The following is a 23,064-nucleotide window of genomic DNA, read 5'->3' as shown; positions in this document are numbered from 1 at the left end:
AAATCCCAAGGATCCAAACATTCCCTGACCTCTGGAATTCTGGATCCAAAAAAATCCCAAGAAAATTCCCCCAATCCCAGATTTACCCCAAATTCCCAGATTTTCCCCCAAATTCCCGGATTTCCCCCCAAATTCCCAGATTTTCCCCCCTGGAATTCCCAGATTTCCCCTAAAATTCCCAGATTTCCCCCAGATTTCCCCCAGAATTCCCAGATTTCCCTCAGAATTCCCAGGTTTTCCCCGGAAATTCCCAGATTTCCCCCAGAATTCCCATTTTCCCCCGGGAATTCCCAGATTTTTTCCCTTAAATTCCCAGATCTCCCCTGGAATTCCCAGATTTCTCTCAGAATTCCCAGATTTCCCCCAGAATTCCCAGATTTTCCCCTAAAATTCCCAGATTTTTTCCCTTAAATTCCCAGATTTCCCCGGAATTCCCAGATTTTCCCCCTAAAATTCCCAGATTTCCCTCAGAATTCCCAGATTTCCCCCAGAATTCCCAGATTTCCCTCAGAATTCCCAGATTTCCCCCAGAATTCCCAGATTTTTCCCCTAAAATTCCCAGATTTCCCCAGAATTCCCGGATTTCCCCCAGATTTCCCTCAGAATTCCCGGATTTCCCCCAGAATTCCCCAGAATTCCCAGATTTCCCTCAGAATTCCCAGTTTTTTCCCCTAAAATTCCCAGATTTCCCCCAGAATTCCCCGGAATTCCCAGATTTCCCCAGAATTCCCAGAATTTCCCCGGAATTCCCGGATTTCCCTCCCACCTGCCCCTCCCCGGGGGCTCTCCCCGAGCGGCTCCGGGGATTCCCGGAATCCGTTCTGGGAAATTCCCGATTTTCCCGACTTTTCCCAATTTTCCTCCTCCCCGGGCCGGGATTTTCCCGCGGGATCGGAGCCGGGCTGGGATTTGGGTTTGGGTTTCTTCTTCTTGTTCTGGGGGGGGAAAAAAAACCGGGAATGAGGAAAATTCCGGGTTTTATTTGGGAATAAAAATGGGGAAAAAAGGGAGGGAAAATGAGGGGGAAATGGGGGAAATTCCGGGTTTTTGTTTCGGGGAAAAATGGGAAAAATGAGGGGAAAATGAGGGGAAAATGAGGGGAAAATGAGGGAAAAATGAGGGGAAAATGAGGGAAAAATCAGAGAAAAATGAGGGAAAAATGAGGGGAAAATGAGGGAAAAATGAGGGAAAAATCAGAGAAAAATGAGGGGAAAATGAGGGAAAAATGAGGGAAAAATCAGAGAAAAATGAGGGGAAAATGAGGGAAAAATGAGGGAAAAATCAGAGAAAAATGAGGGGAAAATGAGGGAAAAATGGGGGAAAAATGGGGGAAAAATGAGGGAAAAATGAGGGAAAAATGAGGGAAAAATGAGAGAAAAATGAGAGAAAAATGAGGGAAAAATGAGGGAAAAATGAGGGAAAAATGAGGGAAAAATGAGGGAAAATTTGGGGAAAAATGAGGGGAAAATGAGGGAAAAATGAGAGAAAAATGAGGGGAAAATGAGGGGAAAATGAGGGAAAAATGAGGGGAAAATGAGGGAAAAATGAGAGAAAAATGAGGGAAAAATGAGGGGAAAATGAGGGAAAAATGAGGGAAAAATGAGGGAAAAATGAGGGAAAAATGAGGGAAAAATGAGGGAAAAATGAGGGGAAAATGAGGGGAAAATGAGGGAAAAATGAGGGGAAAAATGAGGGAAAAATCCAGGTTTTAATTGGGGGAAATGGGAAAAAAATTGGGGAAAAAATGGGGAAAAAATGGGGGAAAAAGGGAGGGAAAATGAGGGGGAAATGGGGAAAATTCCGGGTTTTTGTTTGGGGGAAAAATGGGAAAAATGAGGGGAAAATGAGAGAAAAATGAGGGGAAAATGAGGGAAAAATGAGGGAAAATGAGGGAAAATGAGGGAAAAATGAGGGAAAAATGAGGGAAAAATGAGGGAAAAATCCAGGTTTTAATTGGGGGAAATGGGAAAAAAATTGGGGAAAAAATGGGGAAAATTTGGGGAAAAAATGGGGAAAAAAGGGAGGGAAAATGAGGGGGAAATGGGGAAAATTCCGGGTTTTTGTTTGGGGGAAAAATGGGAAAAATGAGGGGAAAATCCAGGTTTTGATTGGGGGAAAATGGGAAAAAAATTGGGAGGAATCCGGGAAAAAAAAGGGGAAATTCCAGGGTTTAATTGGGAAAAAATTGGGGAAAAAACGGGGAAAATTTGGGGAAAAATAGGGAAAAAATGGGAAAAAAGTTGGGGAAATCCAGGGTTTAATTGGGGAAAAAATGAGGAAAAAATTGGGAAAAATTTGGGGAAAAATGGGGAAAAAATGGGGAAAAAAATTGGGAAAAAATGGGGAAAAATAGGAAAAAAGTTGGGAAAATCCAGGGTTTAATTGGGAAAAAATTGGGGAAAAAAATTGGGAAAAAATGGGGGAGAAATTGGGAAAAAAAGGGGAAATATAGGAAAAAAATTGGGAAAATCCAGGGTTTAATTTGGGAATAAATGGGAAAAAAATGGGGGAAAATTTGGGGAAAAATTGGGAAAAAAATTGGGAAAAATGGGGAAGAAATGGGGGGAAAATGGGGAAGAAATGGGGAAAAAATTGGGAAAAAAATGGGAAAAAAATTGGGAATAAATGGGGAAAAATTGGGAAAAAATTGGGAAAAACTGGGGAAAAAAATGGGAAAAAAATTGGGAATAAATGGGGAAAAAATTGGGAAAAAAACTGGGAAAAACTGGGGAAAAAAATGGGAAAAAAATTGGGAATAAATGGGGAAAAATTGGGAAAAAATTGGGAAAAAATGGGAAAAATTCCATTTTCCTGTGGGATTCCCCACGGGAATTTTGGGATTTCAAGGTGGATGATGCCAGGAATGAAACAAGCCCTGGATGTGAGGCCTGGGCTGGAATTCCATGGAATTTCCTGGAATTTGGGATTCCCCTGGAGCCTGGGATTCCCGGGGAATTCCTCAGGGATTGGGATTTGGAGGGGTTTTTTAATTTTTGGGAATTTTTGGGAATTGCCTTTTTTTTCCCGGTCACCGTCCATTCCTTGAGCACCTCGCTGGCATTCCCTGGAAAAACGGGAAAAATTGGGAATGAGGGGGAGGGAAAAAGAGAATTCCCTAAATTCCAACCCCCCCCAGGCATCTCCAAACCCAAAATTCCAGCCCAAATCCCAAAAATTCCGTCTCAAATCCTCTTAAATCCCAAAAATTCCAGCCCAAATCCCAAAATTCCAGCCCAAATCCCAAAAATTCCATCCCCAAATCCCAAAAATTCCATCCCAAATCCCAAAAATTCCGTCTCAAATCCTCTTAAATCCCCAAAATTCCAGCCCAAATCCCAAAAATTCCATGCCAAATCCCAAAAATTCCGTCTCAAATCCTCTTAAATCCCCAAAATTCCAGCCCAAATCCCAAAAATTCCAGCCCAAATCCCAAAAATTCCATCCCCAAACCCCAAAATTCCATCCCCAAATCCCAAAATTCCCTCTCCAAACCCCAAAATTCCATCCCCAGACCCCAAAATTCCATCCCTAAATCCTGAAATTCCCTCTCCAAATCCTGGAATTCCCTCCTGGAATTTCCATCCCCAGACCCCAAAATTCCATCCCCAAACCCCAAAATTCCCTCTAAAAAACCCCAAAATTCCCTCTAAAAACCCCAAAATTCCCTCTAAAAACCCCAAATTCCCTCTCCCAATCCCAAAATTCCATCCCCAAATCCCAAAATTCCCTCTAAAAAACCCCAAAATTCCCTCCCCAAACCCCAAAATTCCATCCCCAAACCCCAAAATTCCCTCCCCAGACCCCAAAATTCCCTCTCCCAATCCCAGAAGCCCCTCCCCCGATCCCAGAATTCCCAGAATTCCCGGAATTCCCGGAATTCCCAGCATTCCCACCCTCCATGAAGGCCTGCACGGCGCTGTCCCCAAAATCCCTTCCCCAAACCCCAAAATTCCCTCTAAAAAACCCCAAAATTCCATCCCCAAACCCCAAAATTCCCTCCCCAAACCCCAAAATTCCCTCCCCAAACCCCAAAATTCCATCCCCAAAAGGCAGAAGCCCCTCCCCCGATCCCAGAATTCCCAGAATTCCCAGAATTCCCGGCATTCCCGGAATTCCCACCCTCCATGAAGGCCTGCACGGCGCTGTCCACGGCGTTGTCGAAGTGCTGCAGCACCAGCAGGATCTCGGTGGTGCTGTGCTGGGGAACCACGGCCCGCACCGCCTGCACCTGGGAAATCCATGGGAAAAACTGGGAAAATCCATGGGAAAAACTGGGAAAATCCATGGGAAAACTGGGAATATCCATGGGATATCCATGAGAATATCCATGGGAAATCCATGGGAAAAACTGGGAAAATCCATGGGAAAATCCATGGGAAAACTGGGAAAATCCATGGGAAAACTGGGAAAAACTGGGAATATCCTGGGGAATATTCAGGGGGTGCTGCGCTGGGGAACCACCGCCCGCACCGCCTGCACCTGGGAAACTGGGAAAATCCATGGGAAAAACTGGGAATATCCATGGGAAAAACTGGGAAAATCCATGGGAAAGACAGGGGAAAATCCATGGGAAAATCCATGGGAATATCCATGGGAAGAAGTGGGAATATCCATGGGAAAAACTGGGAAAATCCATGGGAAAATCCATGGGAATATTCAGGGGAATATCCATGGGAATATCCAGGGGAATATTCAGGGGAATATTCAGGGAAAAACTGGGAAAATCCATGGGAAAGACAGGGGAAAATCCATGGGAAAATCCATGGGAAAAATGGGAATATTCAGGGGAAATTCATGGGAAAATCCATGGAAAATCCATGGGAAAATCCATGGAAAATCCATGGAAAATCCATGGAAAATCCAGGGAAATCCATGGGAAATCCCATGAAAAACTGGGAATATCCATGGGAAATCCATGGGAATATCCAGGGAAAACTGGGAAAATCCACAGGGAAAGAGCCATGGAAAAACCATGGAAAAATCAGGGGAAATCAGAGAAAAATCCCAGGAAAAAAAACTCTGGAAAACCGTGGGAAAATCCAAAGGAAATTCATGGAAAAATCCATGAGAAATTCATGGAAAATTGTGGAAAATCCCTGGAAAAATCCATGGGAAAATAACGGAAAATTCCGGGGGAAAAATGAGGGAAAAATCCCTGGAAAAAATTCGAGAGGGATTGTGGGAAAATGGGAATTCCTGGGAAAACTGGGAACTCCTGGGTGAGTGGGAATTGTTGGGAATTTGGGGAATTTTGGGAATTCTGGGCACCTTTTCCTTCATGTTCTCGGAGCAGCCGCCCTGCGCCCGCACGGCCCCGGAGCGAACGTCGAAGATGAATCCCAAGGAATCTGGGGAAAAAACCGGGAATTTCCATGGGAATGATGGAGCCCGGCCCCACAGCATCTCCCAATCCCAAAATTCCCACCCAAATCCCAAAATTCCCAGCCTAAATCCCGAAATTCCCAGCCTAAATCCCAAAATTCCCAGCCTAAATCTCAAAATTCCCAGCCTAAATCTCAAAATTCCCAGCCTAAATCACAAAAATCCCAGCCTAAATCACAAAAATCCCAGCCTAAATCCCGAAATTCCCACCCAAATCCCGAAATTCCCAGCCTAAATCACAAAATTCCCACCTAAATCTCAAAATTCCCGCCCTAAATCCCAAAATTCCCAGCCCAAATCCCCAAATTCCCACCCAAATCCAAAAATTCCCAGCCCAAATCCCGAAATTCCCACCCAAATCCCAAAATTCCCAGCCTAAATCCCAGAATTCCCACCTAAATCCCAAAATTCCCACCCAAATCCCAAAATTCCCACCCCAAATCCCAAAATTCCCAGCCCAAATCCAAAAATTTCCACCCCAATCCAAAAACTCCCACCCAAATCCCAGAATTCCCACCCCAAATCTCAAAATTCCCAGCCCAAATCCCAAAATCCCCGCCCTAAATCACAAAATTCCCACCCAAATCCAAAAATTCCCACCCCAAATCTCAAAATTCCCAGCCCAAATCCCAAAATTCCCAGCCTAAATCCCAAAATTCCCAGCCTAAATCCCGAAATTCCCACCCAAATCCCGAAATTCCCAGCCTAAATCCCAGAATTCCCAGCCTAAATCTCAAAATTCCCAGCCTAAATCCCAGAATTCCCAGCCTAAATCCCAGAATTCCCAGCCTAAATCCCAGAATTCCCAGCCTAAATCCCGAAATTCCCAGCTTAAATCCAAAAATTCCCACCCAAATCCCAAAATTCCCAGCCCAATCCCAAAATTCCCACCCCAATCCCAAAATTCCCAGCCTAAATCCCGAAATTTCCAGCCCAAATCCCAAAATTCCCATCCCAATCCCAGAATTCCCACCCCAAATCCCAGAATTCCCAGCCAAATCCCAAAATTCCCACCTAAATCCCGAAATTCCCAGCCTAAATCCCGAAATTCCTGCCCTAAATCCCAAAATTCCCAGCCTAAATCCCAGAATTCCCAGCCTAAATCCCAAAATTCCCAGCCTAAATCCCAAAATTCCCAGCCTAAATCACAAAATTCACACCTAAATCCCAAAATTCCCACCCTAAATCCCAAAATTTCCACCCCAATCCCAGAATTCCCACCATAAATTCCAAAATTCCCACCCAAATCCCAAAATTCCCAGCCTAAATCCCAAAATTCCCGCCCTAAATCCCAAAATTCCCAGCCTAAATCCCAGAATTCCCAGCCTAAATCCCAAAATTCCCAGCCTAAATCACAAAATTCCCACCCAAATCCCAAAATTCCCAGCCCAAATCCCAGAATTCCCACCTTAAATCCCAAAATTTCCAGCCTAAATCCCAGAATTCCCACCCTAAATCCCAAAATTCCCAGCCCCAGGAATTTCCAAAGCCCAAAATTTCCCTCTCCAGGGCAAATTCCAAGCCCAGGAGCTTCGATCCCAAAAAATTCCAGCTCCAGGAAGCTCCAAGCCTCGAATTCCAGGTGTTTTTCCCTAAATATCCCAAATTTTTCCTTCCAAATTCCCACAAATTCCAATGGTTTCCCCAAAATTCCCACATTTTCCCTCCAAATTCCCACATTTTCCCTCCAAATTCCCACATTTTCCCCCCAATTTCCCCCCAAATTCCCACATTTCCCCCCAAATTCCCACATTTCCCCCCAAAATCCCCATTTTTCCCCCAAATTCCCACATTTTCCCCCAAATTCCCACATTTTCCTTCCAAATTCCCACATTTTCCCCCAAAATTCCCCAATTTTCCCCCAAATTCCCACATTTCTCCCCAAATTCCCACATTTTCCCCCAAATTCCCCATTTTTCCCCCCAAATTCCCACATTTTCCCCCCAAAATCCCCATTTTTCCCCCAAATTCCCACATTTCTCCCCAAAATTCCCACATTTCCCTCCAAATTCCCACATTTCCCCCCCAAATCCCCATTTTCCCCCCCAAATTCCCACATTTCCCCCCAAAATTCCCCATTTTTTCCCCCAAATTCCCACATTTTCCCCCCCAAATTCCCAAATTTCTCCCCAAATTCCCAAATTTCTCCCTAAATTCCCACATTTTCCCCCCAAATTCCCACATTTTCCCTCCAAATTCCCACATTTCCCCCCAAAATTCCCCATTTTTCCCCCAAAATCCCCATTTTTTCCCCCAAAATCCCACATTTTCCTTCCAAATTCCCACATTTTCCCCCAAAATTCCCCAATTTTCCCCCAAATTCCCACATTTCTCCCCAAATTCCCACATTTCCCCCCCAAATTCCCACATTTCCCCCCCAAATTCCCACATTTCCCCCCCAAATTCCCACATTTCCCCCCAAATTCCCAAATTTCTCCCCAAATTCCCACATTTTCCCCCAAATTCCCCATTTTTCCCCCCAAAATTCCCCATTTTTTCCCCCAAAATCCCCATTTTTTCCCCCAAATTCCCACATTTTCCCCCAATTTCCCCCCAAATTCCCACATTTCCCCCCAAAATTCCCATTTTTCCCCCAAAATCCCCATTTTTCCCCCAAAATCCCCATTTTCCCCCCCAAAATCCCCATTTTTTCCCCCAAAATCCCCATTTTTCCCCTAAAATCCCCATTTTTTCCCCCAAATTCCCACATTTCCCCCCTAAATTCCCACATTTCCCCCCAAAATTCCCCATTTTTCCCCCCAAAATCCCCATTTTTCCCCCCAAATTCCCACATTTCACCCCAAATTCCCACATTTTCCCCCAATTTCTCCCCAAATTCCCAAATTTCTCCCCAAATTCCCACATTTTCCCCCCAATTTCCCCCCAAATTCCCACATTTCCCCCAAAATCCCAATTTTTCCCCCCAAAATCCCCATTTTTCCCTCTAAACCCCCCCCAAATCCCAATTTTTTTTCGGGATAATCCTTTAGGATCCATCTGGCAGAGCAAATGGGAAAATTATCCCGGAAAATCCCTGGATTTTCCCGCTGGGAAAGGGCCTGGAATTGCCTCTCAATAATTAATTAAAGGCAAATAAAGACAAATGAGGCCCCTCCCCCCTCTCCAAACACCCTCTGGAATTAAAATTCCAAGGGAATCCTCTCATCCCGAAGAAAAACCTGGAAAAACACCTCGGGAAAAAAGGGAAAAATCCATGGAAAAAGCAGCAAAGGACTGGGAATTTTTGAGGTTAAAAAAGGGGATTTAGGGATGAGGTTTTGATTTAAATCCCAATTTTTTTTTTGCTGGAATTTCTGGCTGGGTGTTGTGGATTTTTTATTTTTTTTTAGGGAATTGGGAAGGGATTGATCCCAAAAAAAATTCCTGGGATTTAAGGGGAAATTCCCATTAAGGCTGGGATGTCAAAAATCCCCAATTTTGGGTTTTTCCACCTCGTTTTCCCTGGATTTTTTCCAAAGTTTTATTCCTGACAGGGAACAAAAATTCCCTGGGATTATCAATCCCAAAAAAAAACCCCTGGAATTCCTGGAAAATTCCTGGAAAATTCCCAGTTTTCCTGGGATCCCAAAACTTCCCCTCAATTTTCCAGCATTTTTCCTGGAATTCTCCACCTTTTTCTCCCACAAAACCCCAAGAAAATTCCCAAAACCCCAAAAATTCTCCTTTCCCTCCTTAATTTTCTCCCCTTTTTCCCAACTTTCCCCCCTTTTCCCTCATTTTTCCCTTTTTTCCCCAATTTTCCCCATTTTTTCCCAATTTTCCCCCTTTTTTTCCCATTTTTCCCCATATTTTTCCACCAATTTTTCCCTTTTTCTCCTCATTTTCCCCCTTTTTTTCCCAATTTCCCCCATTTTTTCCCAATTTTTCCCCTTTTTTTCCCATTTTTCCTCTCATTTTTCCACCTATTTTTCCCATTTTCCCCTTTTTTTCCCATTTTTCCCTCATTTTTCCCCCTTTTTTTTCCAATTTTCCCCTTTTTCCCCAATTTTCCCCCTTTTTTTTCCAATTTTCCCCTTTTTCCCCAATTTTCCCCTTTTTTCCCATTTTCTCCTCATTTTTCCACCTTCATTCCCATTTTTCCCAATTTCCCCCATTTTTTCCCAAGTTTTCCCCTTTTTTTCCCATTTTTACCCCTTTTTTCCCAATTTCCCCCATTTTTTCCCAATTTCCCCCCTTTTTTCCCATTTTTCCCCTCATTTTCCCACCTTTTTTCCAAATTTCCCCCCTTTTTTTCCCATTTTTCCCCCTTTTTTTTCCAATTTTTCCCCTTTTTTCCCAATTTCCCCCCTTTTTTTCCCATTTCCCCCTCATTTTCCAACTATTTTTCCCATTTTCCCTCATTTTCCCCCCTTTTTTTCCCTATTTCCCCCCATTTTTTCCCAAGTTTTCCCTTTTTTTCCCAATTTCCCCCCTTTTTTTCCCAATTTTCCCCTTTTTCCCCAATTTCCCCCCTTTTTTCCCAATTTCCCCCCTTTTTTTCCCAATTTCCCCCCTTTTTTTCCCAATTTTCCCCCTTTTTTCCCAATTTCCCCCCATTTTTCCCAAGTTTTCCCTTTTTTTCCCATTTTTCTCCCTTTTTTCCCAATTTCCCCCCTTTTTTTCCCATTTTCCCCTCATTTTCCAACTATTTTTCCCATTTTTCCCTCATTTTTCCCCCTTTTTTCCCAATTTTCCCCCTTTTTTTCCCATTTTTCCCCTCATTTTTCCACCTCCATTCCCATTTTTCCCATTTTCCCCCATTTTTTCCCCAATTTTCCCTTTTTTCCCCCCCCTCCCAGCTGGGAGCATTCCCAGAATCCTTGGAAAACTCCCTGGGAATTCCCAGGGAATTCCAGAGCTGCCATCCCAATTAACCCAATTAACAATTCCTGGGATCCCAATTAAAGAAATTCCCAGATTTGGGGGTTTTTTTTTGGGATCAAATCCCAGATTTTGGGGGTTTTGGGAATTCCTACCTTTGGGCTGCTGCTTCCTGGACATCTTTGGGTGGAATTCCAGAGGTTTTGGAGCAGAAAAATTGGGAATTTTGGGGTTTTTTTGGGAATGTTGAAAGATTTCCTGGGAATAAAAATAAAAATAAATGAAATGTGGGAGTGGGAAAAGGAGGAAAAACCAGGAAAAAATGGGAATTAAATAAAGGAGATTAAAAGAAAATTCCTGGAATTAAAAAAAACTTTGGAATGAAAGGATAAAAAATCCCTGGAAGGGAAAATAAAGGAATTAAAAAAATTAAAAATCCCTGGAATTAAAGGAAAGAAATTCCCTGGAATAGAAAATAAAGGAATTAAAAATCCTTGGAATTAAAGGAATTAAAAATCCTTGGAATTAAAGGATAAAAAAATCCTTGGAATTAAAGGATAAAAATTCCCTGGAATAGAAAAATAAAGGAATTAAAAATCCTTGGAATTAAAGGAATTAAAAATCCTTGGAATTAAAGAATAAAAAATCCATGGAATAGAAAATAAAGGAATTAAAAAACCTTTGGAATTAAAGGAATTAAAAAAAACCTTTGGAATTAAAGGAATTAAAAATTCCCTGGAATAGAAAAATAAAGGAATTAAAAATCCTTGGAATTAAAGGAATTAAAAATCCTGGAATAGAAAATAAAGGAATTAAAAAACCTTTGGAATTAAAGGAATTAAAAATCCTTGGAATTAAAGGATAAAAAAAATCCCTGGAATAGAAAATAAAGGAATTAAAAAAAATAAAAACCTGGAATAAAAAAAAAGGAATTAAAAGAAATCTTGGAATTAAAAAGAAAGGAATTAAAAAAAAACCCTAATAAATAATAAAATAATATAAATAATAATAAAAAATAAAGGATAAAAAAAAGCCTGGAATTAAAAGGAAAGGAATTAAAAAAATCCCTGGAATTAAAAAAAAAACATGGAATAAAAAAAGAAAGAAATGAAAGAAGGAATTAAAAATAACCTGGAATTAAAAATAACCTGGAATTAAAAATAACCTGGAATTAAAAAGAAAGGAATTAAAAAAAGCAGGAATTAAAAACCTCAGGAATTAAAGAAAACTCTGGAATTAAAATTAAAAAAAAGGAATTAAAAGGAATTTAAAAACACCTGGAATTAAAAAATACAAAACCAAAAACAAACCTGGAATTAAAAGAAATGAATTGAAAAAACCTGGAATTAAAAGAAATTAATTGAAAAAACCTGGAATTAAAAGAAAGGAATTAAAAAAACCTGGAATTAAAAGAAATTAATTGAAAAAACCTGGAATTAAAAGAAATGAATTGAAAAAACCTGGAATTAAAAGTCAATAAATTTATCCCACATTTATCCCAAATTTATCCCAAATCAACTCCACTTTTTTCCCCATTTTTCCCCATTTTTTCCCCAAATTCCCTCCAGTTTTTCCCTCTTTTCTTTCCCCATTTTTTCCCATTTTTTCCCCAAATTCCCTCCAGTTTTTCCTCTTTTCTTTCCCCATTTTTTCCCATTTTTTCCCCAAATTCCCTCCACTTTTTTCCCAATTTTTTCCCCTTTTTTCCCCATTTTTTCCCCAAATCCCCTCCAGTTTTTCCCTCTTTTCTTTCCCCATTTTTCCCATTTTTCCCCCAAATTCCCTCCAGTTTTTCCTCTTTTCTTTCCCCATTTTTTCCCATTTTTTCCCCAAATTCCCTCCAGTTTTTCCCTCTTTTCTTTCCCCATTTTTCCCATTTTTTCCCCAAATTCCCTCCAATTTTCCCCTTTTTTTTCTCCCATTCCAGAGGGGGAATTCCCTTGGAAAAAGAAACAAAGAGAGGAGACAAAGGAGAAGGGAAAATTCCCATTTTTTCATGGAAAAATGCCGGAAAATTCCCCAAAAACTGGGGGGTTTGGGAGCCAGGAAAAGCCAGGATTAATTACCAGAGATCCAGGATTAATTAGGGTTAATTAGGATTAATTAATTAAAGGATGGAGCTGACAATGGAGCAAGGAAAAAAAACTCTGGGAATGATTTTGGTTTTTTTAATGGAAAATTCCCAAAAAATCAGGGGATTTGGGAGCCAGGAAAAGCCAGGATTAATTACCAGGGTTAATTAGGATTAATTAGGATGAATTAATTAAGGGGTTTCCCCGGGATTAATTCAGGAATTTCCTCCTGGGATGAAGCTGACAAAGGAGCAGGAAAAGAATTCCTTTTTTTTTGGTTTTTTTTATGGAAAACATCGGGATATTCCCAAAAAAAATGAGGATTTGGGAGGCTGGAAAATCCAGGAAAAATCAGGAATTTTTTGGGATTAATTAGGATTCATTAATTAGGGAATTTTCACCTTTTTTTTTAACATGGAAAAGTGAATTTTGGGTTTTTTTCCCTGGAAAAACGATCCCAAAAATCAAGGATTTTTCCCTCTCCCAGATAAAGTTCTGGAATTCCTTTGGAAGCCTCAGGGTTGGGAATTCTGTTGGAATTCCAAAGGATTTGGGGGGAAAAAAACGGGATTGGGAGGCTCTGGGAGTTTTTGGGATCCCAGGGAAGGAAAAACCTCTGGAATATTCCCAAAACTGCTGGAATATCCAAAAAAAAAAATCCTGGAATAGCAAAAAAAAACCCTGGAATAGCCCAAAATTAAATTAACATCCCAAAAAACCTCTGGAATATCCCAAAAAAACTCTGAAATATCCCTAAAACCCCTGGAATATCCCTAAAACCTCTGGAATATCCCCAAAAAAACCTGGAATAGCCCTAAAAACCTCTGGAATATCCAAAAAAACTCCCTTGGAATAGCCCAAAATTAAATTAATATCCCAAAAAACCTCTGGAATATCCCAAAAAAACTCTGAAATATCCCTAAAACCCCTGGAATATCCCCCCAAAAAACCTGGAATAGCCCTAAAAACCTCTGGAATATCCAAAAAAACCCTGGAATAGCCCTAAAAACCTCTGGAATATCCAAAAAAACCCCTTGGAATAGCCCAAAATTAAATTAATATCCCAAAAAACCTCTGGAATATCCCTAAAATAAATTAATATCCCAAAAAAACCTCTGGAATATCCCAAAAAAACTCTGAAATATCCCTAAAATCCCTGGAATATCCCTAAAACCCCTGGAATATCCCCCAAAAAACCTGGAATAGCCCTAAAAACCTCTGGAATATCCCAAAAAACCTCTGGAATATCCCTAAAACCCCTGGAATATCCCCAAAAAACCTGGAATAGCCCTAAAAACCTCTGGAATATCCAAAAAAACTCCCTTGGAATAGCCCAAAATTAAATTAATATCCAAAAAAACCTCTGGAATATCCCTAAAACCCCTGGAATATCCCAAAAAAACCCCTGGAATAGCCCTAAAAACCTCTGGAATATCCAAAAAAACCCCTTTTATATTAATATTATATTTTATATTAATATAAATATATATTTTATATTAATATTTATATTTTATATTATATTATATTTATATTTATATTTTATTATATATATTATTATATATAATTATATATAATATAATATATATTTTATATTATTTTAATATTTATATTTAATAGCCCAAAATTAAATTAATATCCCAAAAAACCTCTGGAATATCCCTAAAATAAATCAATATCCCAAAAAAACCTCTGGAATATCCCAAAAATTAAATAATAATGGGATCAAGGGGTTTCAAATCCATTAAAAAAATTGGGAAAAGGAGGAATTGGGGGGAAAAATCCCCAAAATTCTGTTCAGGGCAGGGAAAAAAACGGGAGTTTATCCATTGGGAAAATGGGAATAAAAGGGAAATTCGAGCTGGGAACGTTGGGAGTGGAAATAAATTGGGAATTCTTTAATTGGAGTCGATGAATAATTCATGGAATTCACCTGGAAAAGGTCAAAAATTCCCTGGGAATTCCAGGCTGAAAAAAAAAAAGCTGGAAAAAGGGAGGGAAGGGAGGGGTTGAATCCATGTGGGAATTCTGGGGGATTTTAATGGGAATGGGAGGGGGGAAAGGGCCCAAAATCCCCTAAAAAATCCGGGATGAAATCCAAGGTTGGAATTCCAGAGGGAGGAGAAGGAGCCCAGGATCCCAAGTTTTGCTGGAAAGGCAAAAATTCCTCCTGGAGGTGGCTCTGAAATTCCCAAAACCCCGGGAAAATCCGTTAAGGGGCGTGATCTGATTGGAAAAAGAGGGAAAACCAACCCAAAAAAAAAAAATCCTAAATCCCAAATTCCAGGAAAACAATCCCTAAAAATCCCAAATCCCAAAGATTCACTGTTAAAAAGCAGGAAAACGATCCCAAAAAATCCCAAAGATCTGATCCTAAAAAAGCAGGGAAAAACATCCCCAAAAAATCCCAAAAGGGGAAATCTGGGATTGGGAGAAGAAAGAGGGGGGAAAAGGGAAAAAAGAGGGAAAAAGAGGGAAAAAAGAGGGAAAAAAGAGGGGAAAAAGAGGGAAAAAAGAGAGGAAAAAGAGGGGAAAAAGAGGGGGAAAAGAGGGGAAAAAAGAGGGAAAAAAGAGGGGGAAAAGAGAGGAAAAAAGGGGAAAAAGAGGGGAAAAAGAGGGGAAAAAGAGGGGAAAAAGAGGGAAAAAAAGAGGGGAAAAAGAGGGGAAAAAAGAGGGAAAAAAGAGGGGAAAAAGAGGGGAAAAAAGGGGAAAAAGAGGGAAAAAAAGAGGGGAAAAAGAGGGGAAAAAAGAGGGAAAAAAGAGGGGAAAAAGAGGGAAAAAAGAGGGGAAAAAGAGGGAAAAAAGAGGGAAAAAAGAGGGAAAAAAGAGGGGAAAAAGATGGGAAAAAAGAGGGAAAAAAAGAGGGAAAAAAGAGGGGAAAAAAGAGGGGAAAAAGAGGGAAAAAAGAGGGGGGAAAGAGGGAAAAAAGAGAGAAAAAAGAGGGAAAAAAGAGGGGAAAAAAGAGGGGAAAAAGAGGGAAAAAAGAGGGGAAAAAGAGGGGAAAAAAAGAGGGAAAAAAAGAGGGAAAAAAAAGAGGGAAAAAAAAGAGGGAAAAAAAAGAGGGAAAAAAAAAGAGGGAAAAAGAGGGAAAAAAGAGGGAAAAAAGAGGGAAAAAAGAGGGAAAAAAGAGGGGAAAAAAGAGGGAAAAAAGAGGGGAAAAAAGAGGGAAAAATCAGGAGCCCAAACTCCAGCTCCAAGTTTTAAGGGAAAACCCTTCAGAAATTCCCAAAATCCCAGGAATTTTGGGCTGGGAAGGGAATTCTGGGGCCGTTTTTCCCAATTTTCCAGGTTTTTCCTCCCCTGGAGCAAATCCCACGTTTCCCACTGGGATTTTTGTTAAAATCCCATTTTTTAACCCATTTTTCTCTGGAATTTCCCCCCGGGAAGGAGCCACAAGCAGGGATGGGGCTCTGGAAAAGCTTTTCCAGACGGGGAATTATTATTATTTATTAATTAGTAATTAAGAATTCATTAATTCCTCGCGGTTCATGGGGATTTTCACCTCGATAATTGTCGGGAATAACAAATAAAGGATGGAAAATCTCATTTCTGATCCTTCTGGATCATCCCATGGAATTTTCTTCCTTATCCAACCAAAATTCCTGCTCTGGTCCCCCAAATTTCCACAAGACTCCCCCTGTGAACCCCAAAAAAACCCTTCAGACCCCACAAATAAATCATCAGAGCCCATAAAAAACCCCTAAAAACCTCACAGAGACCCTCAAAAACCTCTCAAACTCCACAAAAAATCCCTCAAACTCCACAAAAAACCCCTCTGAGCCCACAAAAAAGCTCCGAGATGCCCAAAACTCTTCAGATCCCACAAAAAACACCTCAAAAACCTCACAAAACCTCCTCAGACCCAACAAAAAAAGGTCTCAGAGAGGCAAAAAACTCTTCAGACCCCACGAAAAGAGCCCCAAAAACCCCAAAGAGACCCCAAAAAACTCCTCAGGGTATCCTAAAACCCCTCAGGGACCCCAAAATTCTCTCAGACTTCATGAGACCCTCTAAAAATCCACTCAGAGCCCACCAAAACCCCTCAGAGTCTTCAAAAATCCCAAAGAACACACAAAAAGAGCCCCAAAAAACCCTCGGAGCCCCCCAAAAATCCTTCAGAGCCTTCAAAAGAGCCCTCAGAGTCCCTCAAAATCATCTCAGACACCTCAAAAAACTCTCAGAGTACCCCAAAAACCCCTCAAAAGACCCCTCAGACCCCTCAAAAAACCCTCAGACCCCTCAAAAAACTCCTCAAAGTCTCTCAAAAACCCTTCAGAGCCCCTCAAATCCTCACCAGGGCCCCCAGATCACCTCAGGCCCCCAAATTTACCTCACAAAACCCCTCAGACCCCCCCAAATCCCACCTCAAATGCCCTCAGCTCCCCTAAATCCCCTCAGGCTCCCAAATTCCCCTCAGAAATCCTCAAATTTCCCCAAAGCCCCTCATAAAACCTCTCAGAGCCCCCACAAATCTCCTTTGACCCCCCCAAACCCTTTAGACCTCAAAAAACCCCTCAAATCCCCTCAGAACTCCTCAAATCCCCTCAGAACCCCCAAACCCCCTCACAAAACCCCTCAGAGCCCCTCAAATCCCCTCAGTGCCCCCCAAACCCCTCACCCCCCCCAAATCCCCTCACAAAACCCCTCAGAGCCCCTCAAAACCCCTCAGAGCCCCCCAAACCCCTCACCCCCTCAAATCCCCTCACAAAACCCCTCAGAGCCCCTCAAATCCCCTCAGAGCCCCTCAAATCCCCTCAGAGCCCCCCAAACCCCTCCGAAGCCCCTCAGGCCTCTCAGCCCCCCCCATCCCCTCACGAAACCCCCGCAGTTCTGCCCCGACCCCGCCTCATCCCCTCCCTTCAGGAGGCCCCTCCGCCCTCTCGGCCGGGTTCCCCTCGCTGTCCCCCGGCCCCTCCGGGGCTCTCGCACTCACCGAGGGGTCCCGGGGGGGTCCCGGGGGTCCCTCGCCCCCCCCCCCGCCTCACCCGCGACGCTCCGGGCGGGGGCCGCGGCCCGGCAGAGCCCTCGGAGCGCGCCAGCCAATCAGAGCGTGAATTTCACCCGCTAGCCAATCAGTGCGCGGCGTCCTCAGCGTTTACACCAATCAGAGTGCGGAAAAGCCTCGTTTGTCCCGCCCTACTCTCACCGCCATTCAGCGAGAGGAGGGGTGGAGGCGCGAGGAAGCCGCCATCCAATGGTAGAGCTGACCTTCCCACAAGCCCCGCCCACTCATCGCATACAACCAATCACATTGCACTATTTCTAAACCACGCCCTTTATGGGTGGAGTGGCGAGCGCCGAACGTGGACGGAAACTACCGAGAGCGGCGGAAACGCCCGAGCGCGCTCCGATAACGGCCGAAGCCACGAGCGGCCCGGAGATCGGAAGGTCACGGGTTCGAGTCCCCGCCCAGGAAAGGCGACATTGGGGACACGGGGGGACACCCCAAAAATGGGGGGGGGGGAGGAGAATTGGGCTGGATTTTGGGGGGATCCCCCGGATTTTGGTGGTGAAACCGCCAATGGGGACCCCCCTCACCGCATTTCGGGGTTCATCTCAATCTGAGCAAGGACCCCCCCCCCCCCCCCCCAATTCCCAATTTCCCCCCCATTTTTTCGGGACCAATTCCTGCATTTTTGGGATCCAAATCCCCATTTTTTGAGGTCAAATTCCTGCATTTTTCAAGCTCCGTCTCCCCATTTTCGGCTCCCTCTCCCCGTTTCTCGGGGTCCAATTCACCATTTTCGGCTCCATTTCCCCATTTTCGGCTCCATTTCCCCATTTTTCGGGAGCTAATTCCCCATTTTTGGGATCAAATCCCCATTTCTGACATCCTATTCTCCATTTTTGGGATCAAATCCCCATTTCCAGGCTCCATCTCCCCAATTTTCGGGCTCCAATCTCCAATTTTCGGGCTCCAATCCCAATTTTCGGACTCCAATCCCCAATTTTCGGGGCTCCATCTCCCCAGTTTTCGGGCTCCAATCCAAATTTTCGGGTTCCAATCCCATTTTTCAGGATCCAATCCCCAATTTTCGGGCTCCAATCCCCAATTTTTGGGCTCCAATCCAAATTTTCTTGCTTCAATCCCAATTTTCGGGCTACATCTGCCCAATTTTCGGGCTCCTATCCCAATTTTCGGGCTCCAATCCCAATTTTCGGGCTCCAATTCCCATTTTTCAGGATCCAATTCCCATTTTTCGGGCTCCATCTCCCGCTTTGCAGCCCCCCCGAGCCCCCCCGAGCCCCCCCGAGCCCCCTCCCCACTCTCTGGCAGCGCCTCCCGCGGGGCCGCGGCGCGCTCGGCTGAGCCCGGCCCGGTCGGGGGGGTCGGGGGGGCTCTGACATTGAGGGGGGGTCTGACATTGAGGGGGGGGAGATCTGACATGAGGGGGGGGCTCTGGGGGGGCTCTGACATGAGGAGGGGCTCTGGGGGGGATAGGGGGGCTCTGACATGAGGGGGGGTCTGACATGAGGGGGGGGATCTGACATGAGGGGGGGCTCTGACATGAGGGGGGGGAGATCTGACATTGGGGGGGGCTCGGGGGGGGGATCTGACATTGGGGGGGGCTCTGACATTGAGGGGGGGAATCTGACATGGGGGGGGTCTGACATGAGGGGGGGGTCTGACATGAGGGGGGGGAGATCTGACATTGGGGGGGTCTCGGGGGGGGGATCTGACATGAGGGGGGGCTCTGACATGAGGGGGGGCTCTGACATGAGGGGGGGTCTGACATGAGGGGGGGCTCTGACATTGAGGGGAGGGGGTCTGAAATGAGGGGGGGGATCTGACATGAGGGGGGGCTCTGACATGAAGGGGGGGGGCTCTGACATGAGGGGGGCTCTGACATGAGGGGGGGGATCTGACATGGGGGGGGCTCTGACATGAGGGGGGCTCTGGGGGGGCTCTGGGGGGGCTCTGACATGAGGGAGGGTCTCAGACATGAGAAGGGGGCTCTGGGGGGGGTTTGGGGGGCTCTGACATCGAGGGGGGCTCGGGGGGGTCTTTGACATCAAGGAGGGGTCTCAGATATGAGGGGGGGCTCTGACATTGAGGGGGGGCTCTGGGGGGGGATCGGGGGGGCTCTGATATCGAGGGGGGTCTCAGATATGGGGGGGGTCTGACATTGAGGGAGGGTCTCTGACATGATGGGGGGCTCTGGGGGGGCTCTGAACGGGGCCCGAGCCTTTGGGGGGCTCCAGACCCATTTTGGGGGGGGGGGTCCAGCTCTTCCATCCCCATTTCGGGCTCCCCCAGCCCCATTTTCGGGGGGTCCGGCCCCTTTTGGGGGGGTCCGTCCATCTCCCGGCCCCCCCAGCCCCATTCTGGAGGGGTAGGAAGGGAAGGGACCGGAACCCCCCCAAAAGATGGGAAAGGTTTGGGGGTACCCTATTGGAGGAGGGAGAGGATGGACCCCAAAATCCCCAAAACCCCCCAAAATCCCCAAAACCCCCCAAAATCCCCCAAAACCCCCAAAAATCCCCCAAAAATCCCCCAAAATCCCCCAAAATCCCCCAAAATCCCTCCAAAATCCCCCCAAAAATCCCCCAAAATTCCCTAAAATCCCCCAAAATCCCCCAAAATTCCCTAAAATCCCCAAAATCTGCCAATTCCCAGGAAAAACCCCCAGATTTTCCCCCAAACCCCAGGATTTTCCCCCAAAATCGGCGCTGGGGGGGGGAGGAGCCCCGCGGGGGTGGGGGAGGGGTGGGGGAGGGGGAGGGGGAGGGGGAGGGGGAGGGTCCCGCCCCCCCCTTGGATCGATCCAAGGCAAATCCTGACATTTTCAAATCCCGGGAACGGTTCCGGGAATCGATCGGGGGCGGCGGGGGGGGGAGGGGAGGGAGGGGAAGGAGGGGGAGGGGAGGGGAGGGGGGGGGCACCTGTGGAAAAAAAAATAACCGATCCCAAATCCCAAAAAATGGATCCCAAATCCCCAAAAAATGGATCCCAAATCCCCAAAAAATGGATCCCAAATCCCAAAAAATGGATCCCAAAGAATGGGATCAAAGAGTGGATCCCAAATAATGAATCCCAAATAATGAATCCCAAATAACCAATCCCAAATAACCAACCCCAAATAACCAATCCCAAATAACCAACCCCAAAGGATGAATCCCAAATAACCAATCCCAAATAACCAACCCCAAATAACCAACCCCAAATAACCAATCCCAAATCCCAAATAACTGATCCCAAATAACTGATCCTAAATAACCAATCCCAAATAACCAATCCCAAAGGATGAACCCCAAATAACCAATCCCAAATCCCAAATAACCAATCCCAAATAACCAATCCCAAATCCCAAATCCCGAATAACCAATCCCAAATCCCAAATAACCAATCCCAACCAATCCCAAATCCCAAATAACCAATCTCAAATAACCAATCTCAAATCCCAAATCCTGAATAACCAATCCCAAATCCCAAATAACCAATCCCAAATCCCAAATAACCAATCCCAAATAACCAATCCCAAATAACCAACCCCAAATAACCAATCCCAAATAACCAATCCCAAATAACCAATCCCAAATCCCAAATCCCAAATAACCAATCCCAAATAACCAATCCCAAATCACCAATCCCAAATAACCCATCCAAAATCCTGAATAACCAATCCTAAATCCCAAATCCCAAATAACCGATCCCAAATCCGGAATAACCAACCCCAAATCCCGAATAACCAATCCCAAATCCCAAATAACCAATCCCAAATCCCAAATCCCAAAGGATGAATCCCAAATAACCCATCCCAAATAACCCATCCCAAATAACCAATCCCAAATAACCAATCCCAAATCCCAAAGGATGAATCCCAAATAACCAATCCCAAATCCCAAAGGATGAATCCCAAATAACCAATCCCAAATCCCAAAGGATGAATCCCAAATAACCAATCCCAAATAACCAATCCCAAATCCCAAATAACCAATCCCAAATCCCAAAGGATGAATCCCAAATAACCAATCCCAAATCCCAACGGATGAATCCCAAATAAACGGGATTTAAATCCCATCCATCTCCTAAATCCTAAATTCCCCCCTGGGGACCCCCGGGAGCGGCAGAGACCCCCCCGCCCTAATTGGAGCTTTCCGACGCTTCCCGAATCCCAAATCCCCGGGAATGAATCCCAAATCCCAGGGAATGAATCCCAAATCCCAGGGAATGAATCCCAAATAAACGGAGCTGTCCAAAGCTCATCCATCTCCCGGCCCTGGGAGCGGGGAGGGGAATAAATCCCCAAATCCCCCCGGGACCCCTCCCCGAGCCCTAATTGGGGTTGGATCGGAGCTCCCGAATCCCAAAGAATTTATCGGGAATTCTGGATAAACGGGATGTTGATGGGGGTGGAAATCCTAAATAAAATCATTAAAGGATTCCTAAAAAAATCCCTAAAATAATCCTAAAACTATCCTAAATAATATCCTAAAAATATCCTAAAGATATCCTTAAAAATCCCTAAAATAATCCTAAAAATATCCTAAATAATATCCTTAAAATATCCTAAAAATATCCTAAAAATATCCTAAAAATATCCTAAAAATATCCTTAAAAATTCCTAAAATAATCCTAAAAATATCCTAAAAAATATCCTAAAAATATCCTAAAAATATCCTAAAAATATCCTAAAAAAATCCTAAAATAATCCTAAAAAAATCCTAAAAATATCCTAAAAAAATCCTAAAAAATCCCTAAAATAATCCTAAAAATATCCTAAATAATATCCTTAAAAAATCCTAAAAATATCCTAAAAAATCCCTAAAATAATCCTAAAAATATCCTAAAAAATCCTAAAAAAATCTTTAAAAGATCATAAAATAATCCTTAAAAATTGCTTAAAAAAATCCTAAAAAACTCCTTAAAAATAAAAAAAATCCTTAAGAATCTTAAAAAATTCCTAAAATATCTTTAAAATATCCTTTAAAAAATCCTTTAAAAACCCTAAAAAAAATCCTTTAAAAAACCAAAAAAATCCTATAAAAATCCTTTAAAAATCCTTTAAAATCCTTAAAAAATCCTTAAAAAAATCCTTTAAAAATCCTAAAAAAATATTTTAAAAAACCCCCAAAAAATCCTAAAAAAACCCTTAAAAAATCCTAAAAAAATCCTTTAAAAATCCTAAAAGAATCCTAAAAAATCCTTAAAAAATCTTTTAAAAATCCTTAAAAAATCCTTAAAAAATCCTTAAAAAATTCTTAAAAAATCCTAAAAAAACCCTTAAAAAATCCTAAAAAAATCCTTAAAAAATCCTAAATAAATCCTTTAAAAATCCTAAAATATCTTTTAAAAAATCCTTAAAAAATCCTTAAAAAATCCTTAAAAAACCCTAAAAAAACCCTAAAAAAATCCTTAAAAAACCCTTAAAAAACCCTTAAAAAACCCTAAAAAAATCCTAAAAAAACCCTAAAAAAATCCTAAAAAAATCCTAAAATCCCCCTAAACCTCCCCTCCCTCCTCAGGTCCTGACGGGCTCTTCCTCCACCTCCCAAATCCCAAAGAACCAGCGGCCAATCCCGAATAAAAACCCTCATTCCATGGATTTAACCCGGCCCCATCCATCTCCATCAACGCGGGGGTGGGAGAGGGGAATAAATCCTAAATTCCCCCCTCGGGACTCCCCCCCCCCGCCCTAATTGGAGCTTTCCGACGCTTCCTGAATCCCAAATCCCAGGGAATGAATCCCAAATAAACGGAGCTGGAATTGAACTCGGCCTCATCCATCAGAACCGAGATGGAATTTTATTTATTTGGGAATAAATCTCGAGGTGGTTTTTTTTATTTTAA

The 23,064-nt window shown here is 43.3% G+C and overlaps 1 protein-coding gene across 5 annotated transcripts in view; it reads right to left on the bottom strand.

Annotated features, from left to right (window-relative positions):
• Positions 1 to 17,294, bottom strand: part of SPATS2 (spermatogenesis associated serine rich 2) — a 30,408-nt gene extending 13,114 nt beyond the window's left edge. For 3 of the 5 annotated variants that reach the window (XR_015281267.1, XM_086870231.1, XM_086870235.1), the window contains exons 1-6: positions 17,206 to 17,294; positions 10,359 to 10,461; positions 5,269 to 5,348; positions 4,120 to 4,228; positions 3,015 to 3,064; positions 767 to 935 (exon numbers count right to left, since the gene is read on the bottom strand). Coding sequence is in view for 4 of the 5 variants with exons in the window: in XM_086870231.1 (XP_086726357.1) it covers positions 767 to 935; positions 3,015 to 3,064; positions 4,120 to 4,228; positions 5,269 to 5,348; positions 10,359 to 10,383 (433 nt within the window). In the remaining variant the exon portion in view is untranslated. Of the gene's footprint in view, positions 1 to 766; positions 936 to 3,014; positions 3,065 to 3,893; positions 3,917 to 4,119; positions 4,229 to 5,268; positions 5,349 to 10,358; positions 10,462 to 17,205 lie in introns of those variants that run through there. The other 2 variants (XM_086870232.1, XM_086870236.1) reach the window with 1 other exon arrangement.
• Positions 17,295 to 23,064: the final 5,770 nt, after the last annotated feature.

This window comes from Cyanistes caeruleus, chromosome 32 (genome assembly GCF_971803275.1).
Source record: "Cyanistes caeruleus chromosome 32, bCyaCae1.hap1.1, whole genome shotgun sequence".
NCBI classification, from domain to species: domain Eukaryota; kingdom Metazoa; phylum Chordata; class Aves; order Passeriformes; family Paridae; genus Cyanistes; species Cyanistes caeruleus.
Note: the sequence above shows the minus strand (reverse complement) of the source record. Positions and strands in the feature narration are given on the sequence as shown.